General features: G+C 49.9%; 1 protein-coding gene across 5 annotated transcripts in view; it reads left to right on the top strand.

Annotated features, from left to right (window-relative positions):
- The window catches only part of vav2 (vav 2 guanine nucleotide exchange factor), a 122,566-nt gene that overhangs the window by 82,721 nt on the left and 35,538 nt on the right, over positions 1–4,307 (top strand). For all 5 annotated transcript variants that reach the window (XM_048613536.1, XM_048613539.1, XM_048613537.1 and 2 more), the window contains 3 exons: positions 687–752; positions 2,919–3,021; positions 3,982–4,080. In XM_048613536.1, coding sequence (XP_048469493.1) covers positions 687–752; positions 2,919–3,021; positions 3,982–4,080 — 268 coding nt within the window. The remainder of the gene's footprint in view (positions 1–686; positions 753–2,918; positions 3,022–3,981; positions 4,081–4,307) is intronic.

Consider the following 4,307-nt stretch of genomic DNA (forward strand, 5'->3'; position numbering starts at 1 on the left):
TCAGTGCTGAGGGAACGCCGCACTGTCGGAGAGTCAGTGCTGAGGGAACGCCGCACTGTCAGTGGGTCAGTGCTGAGGGAGCGCCGCACTGTCGGAGGGTCAGTGCTGAGGGAGCGCCGCACTGTCAGTGGGTCAGTGCTGAGGGAGCGCCGCACTGTCAGAGGGTCAGTATATTGAATATTGCTGATAACTGCTTTCTAAAATTGCTTGGCTGGGAATTCCTTGACTGTAGTTTTGTGCCTTTACAGCTGATGATTTCAATGCTTGTTGAAACAAAAACATATATTTTAGCGGGAGTGGAACATTCAGACCCTGCTCCAATATTTGCAGATTGGATATGATCATAACTTCAAATCCTTACTTCTTACCAACACTGAAGACTCTGCTCCGAGCATCTTTTCAGGATGCTGATTGCCTGGCTCAGGACCCTCAACACACCTGCTCCTCTTCATCATTTGTGGTGTTTGCTGGGCTATGTGTACAGAGTGTATACGTAGAGTCTGTGCAAACACTGTTCTGCTTGTGTGTATATCTGAGAGGCCATGCAATGTTCTTGTGTTTTTCTGCTTCAGAGTTTTCTGAGCCAGGCAAATTAATCTGAAACATCTTCATCTCTGCAGAACAGCCAAGGATGAGTTGGATTAATGTTTGGATTTTAACAGTGTTGCTTTGTCTATGTTTCTCAGGCCTTTTCCTTCAGAGGAGACTGCAGTGGATGATGATGTTTATCGCAGCCTGGAGGAACTGGCAGAGTGAGTCTCGACCTGAAGGTTATTCACTACCCAAGACGTCCTTTCAGAGGATCAATTTGGAGCAGGAAGGGAGGGGGGCATGAGCAATTGAGGGCGGGTGTTGAGGGGATTGGGAGGGGAGGGGGCAGGGATTAGAGAGGATGGGGAGTGGAGGGAGCTAGGTGCGAGGTGATAGCAAATACAGGTGTAAAGGGTCTGATCTAATGAAATATTCTGAAGACAAGCACTCAGCTTTATCAGATTGATCAGTGGGCCACTAGTGGGTAAAAGCCACAGTTTCTAGATTCGTGGAGGACCCAGCCGACAAGCACCCAGTCAGATAGTCCCCTAGTGAGGGTCACTAGTGTGTGTGGGACTGTACCCCAGTGAGGGTCAGTGTGTGTGTGAGACTGTACCCCAGTGAGAGTTAGTGTGTGTGTGAGACTGTACCCCAGTGAGAGTTAGTGTGTGTGGGAGCTGTACCCCAGTGAGAGTCAGTGTGTGTGGGAGCTGTACCCCAGTGAGAGTCAGTGTGTGTGGGAGCTGTACCCCAGTGAGAGTCAGTGTGTGTGAGAGACTGTACCCCAGTGAGGGTCAGTGTGTGTGGGAGCTCTACCCCAGTGAGAGTCAGTGTGTGTGTGGGAGTCATACCCCATTTATTGCCCATGCCTAATTGCCCAGAGAGTCAACCACATTGTCACATCTAGGCCAGACCGTGTAAGACAGCAGTTTCCTTCTCTAAAGGACATTAGTGTACCTGATGGTTTTTTCTGACAAATGACAATATTTTCATGGCTGTCATTAGATAATAGAACAGTACAGCACAGTACAGGCCCTTCAGCCCACGATGTTGTGCCGAACTTTTCCCCTAATCCTAACGTCTATCTAACCTCCACCCCTTCCTTATACTATCATCCATATGCATATCTAATAGCCGCTTAAATGCCCCTAATGAGGCCGACTCCACTACCCTCTTCAGCAATGCATTCCACACTCTGAGTAAAGAACCTACCTCTGACGTCTCCCCTATATCTACCTCCACTCACTTTAAAACTATGCCCCCTCATAATAGCTACCTCCACCCGAGGAAAAAGTCTCTGGCTGTCCACTCTATCTATACCTCTGATCATTTTGTACACCTCTATCAAGTCACCTCTCATCCTTTGTCGTTCTAAAGAGAAAAGCCCCAGCTCTCTCCACCTTTCCTCGTAAGACCTTCCCTCCATTCCAGGCAACATCCTGGTAAATCTCCTCTGCACCTTTTCCAACGTTTCTACATCTTTCTTGTAATGAGGCAACCAGAACTGGACACAATACTCCAGATGTGGCCGATCCAGACTTTTGTATAGAAATGTATAAAATGTGAAGATAACAGTTAACAGCAGAGAATGTATGTTTCTCTTAGACGTTTTGAATGTTTCCAAGAAATCACAAGATAAAGCCACTTCAGCCAGAAATATCTAAATTATTCAATGTTCCGGTTTCTCCTAATCTTTAGGTACAGGTCTACTCAGCAGTAACCGTCCGACAGTGCGGTGCTCCCTCGGCACTGACCCTGTGACAGTGCGGCGCTCCCTCAGCACTGACCCTGTGACAGTGCGGCGCTCCCTCAGCACTGACCCTGTGACAGTGCGGCGCTCCCTCAGCACTGACCCTGTGACAGTGCGGCGCTCCCTGAGCACTGACCGTGTGACAGTGCGGCGCTCCCTCAGCACTGACCCTGTGACAGTGCGGCGCTCCCTCAGCACTGACCCTGTGACAGTGCTGATGTGCAGTGAGATTGAACACTGAATGCTGTACATCAGGTGGTAATGATGTACAGGCCCTGTCTCTGAAATCCCTTTTACCTTACGTTATCCCGGACACTGCTCGTGCCTTTGGTTAGCTTCTCATACCCTCAGTACACCCTTTGGTGCAGACTCCCACCTTCCTGCATTCCTTGGACCAGTCCCCCTCCCCGGGAGCCCCCTCTATCTCCCCGTGTTCTCAGAACCCTCACTCCCCATGTTCTCTGATTGCTCTGTCTCTCTCCCCATGTTCTCAGATCCTCTTGTCTCTGCCTGTGATCTTGATTCCCCTCACTTTCCCCGTGTTCTCCGATCTCACTCTCCCCGTGATCCTGGACATTTCCTTCACTCTGTGGTGATTTTGCTGTTCATGTTTTGGATGTATTTTTTTTTCTCCTAGTGAACATGACGTGGGAGATGATATCTACGACTGTGTCCCATGTGAGGACGATGGTGATGATATCTACGAGGACATCATCAAAGTGGAAGTTCGGCAACCCATGGTAAACACGGAGATTGCTGCGCTGCCCAACAATTACTCAGTCACCCACCCAGAGCAGCCAGTGTCTCGTGTTAAAGGCCCAGAGTATTTACTTGAAGCCCCCGGGGAGGAGGCCACAGTCACTCAATCCTTGTACTCTTCTTAGATCTCTTCTGGCCTCTTTTCAGCACCTTCCTCCACTCTCTCCCCTCCCTCTTTGACTATCCTGGCTGCTGTGACCTTTCTCTCACCCAGCCTCTGTGAAGTAAAGTTCTGTTTTCTCAGTCTTAATTAGCGTTTGGGACAAATGTAAATGGTGATGAAAGTATGTGATTTCTGTGATAAAGGACAGCATGGCCCTGTGTCTGTTTGCTGTCACATAGGGAGGCTCTGGGATGAATTGTGTTTCTGCTGCAATTTTACTGAAACCTCTTTGATTTTCTGATGCTGCAGGTCAAGTATGTGCAGGTAAGACACAATCAGTCTCCACCCTGACCAATCCCCTGCTCGTTCCATACTCCCCTGTGGACCCTCATTTCTTAAACCATCAAGTTGAAACTTAGAGTTTACGTCATTGAATTAGAAATAACTCTGGGCACGTTGCTTAGGGCACATTGCTCAGTGACATGGTTCATGGGACTGTCTATGGCTCCACAGTGTCTTCTGCCCCTCACCACCTCACCTCCCTCCACTTGTTCTCCTCGACCCTCTCCTCACCCTCCTGTGCAATCTGTCCCCTCTCCATGTGTCCTCCCCGGTTCAACAGCCCCCTCCATGCCCTCCCCTCATTACCCCCATTGACTTGCACCTCTATCTATGCAAAACCCTCACCTGTCCATCTCCTTGACCCCCATTGCCTCACACCCCCCACCCCATCTCCTCTCCCCCTCCAACTCCTTGACGCTCTCCTCCTTCACACCCTTCTCCCCATGTGACTGCTCAACCTCACTGCCAGTAATTTGTTGTTGCTTGCATTTAACAGAAGTTGGGGATGACCGAGGATGATAAAAGGAACTGCTGCCTACTCGAGATCCAAGAAACTGAGGCCAAGTATTACAAAACCCTCGAAGACATTGAGAAAGTAAGTGTCAGCCTCCAGTTCATTTACAGCCCCAGGCAGTCAAATAATACCCATATTATCCCAACAGTGCCCACTCCCTCAGCACTGACTGACCCTCCGACAGTGCGGCGCTCCCTCAGCACTGACCCTCCGACAGTGCAGCACTCCCTCAGCACTGACCCTCCGACAGTGCGGCGCTCCCTCAGCACTGACCCTCTGACAGTGTGGCACTCCCTCAGCACTGACCC

The sequence above is a fragment of the Rhincodon typus genome, chromosome 28 (assembly GCF_021869965.1).
Source record: "Rhincodon typus isolate 14 chromosome 28, sRhiTyp1.1, whole genome shotgun sequence".
Lineage (NCBI taxonomy): Eukaryota > Metazoa > Chordata > Chondrichthyes > Orectolobiformes > Rhincodontidae > Rhincodon > Rhincodon typus.